Consider the following 506-nt stretch of genomic DNA (forward strand, 5'->3'; position numbering starts at 1 on the left):
ACAGGAGATTCAGTTGGGATTCAGGTGAGTAAAGGCCTAATTGGTATGCAAGTGAGTGAGATCAAGAGCGTTTTCTTACCTGCTCAGGTGTTGTAGTCCAACAAACTCATATCCCACTCACCTAGATGGTGCGTCATTCAACGTCATCCCACTCAAAATCTGCGAGACAGCCCAATGCTGCTTCCGTAACACATTCATTGAAGCAGCATCTGTACATCTGCCCATCAAAAAGTCGCTATTTCTAAAATCGAAATCTCCATCGATCAAATGGCCGTCTCCCAAACTTTTCTTTGATCCTGTCACTGATAACAACAAAAGAAAATAATTATTTTTCAGCTGTGACATCATTTTTTGCTTAGATGCCATCCCAACCGAGGCAAGTTTGTGGACTGCGGCACTGGTAGGTTGCCCAAGACTAGAAAAGAGCAGTCAAGATACCGATGACGGGTTCGAACCAAGGACCTTCCTGTTAGTAAGCTCGTACCTTAACCACTGAGAGCTGGTGA

At 44.5% G+C, this 506-nt stretch overlaps 1 protein-coding gene across 1 annotated transcript; it reads right to left on the bottom strand.

The window, feature by feature from the left end:
- Positions 1-122: 122 nt before the first annotated feature.
- T265_16276 (hypothetical protein) lies at positions 123-225 on the bottom strand (the record flags this gene model as incomplete). The annotated part of the gene is made up of 1 exon (XM_009179861.1): positions 123-225. A coding segment is annotated over one exon (102 nt), but the record flags the coding sequence as incomplete, so codon positions are not given.
- Positions 226-506: the final 281 nt, after the last annotated feature.

Source organism: Opisthorchis viverrini, assembly GCF_000715545.1.
Source record: "Opisthorchis viverrini unplaced genomic scaffold opera_v5_10651, whole genome shotgun sequence".
Classification (NCBI taxonomy): Eukaryota; Metazoa; Platyhelminthes; class Trematoda; order Opisthorchiida; family Opisthorchiidae; genus Opisthorchis; species Opisthorchis viverrini.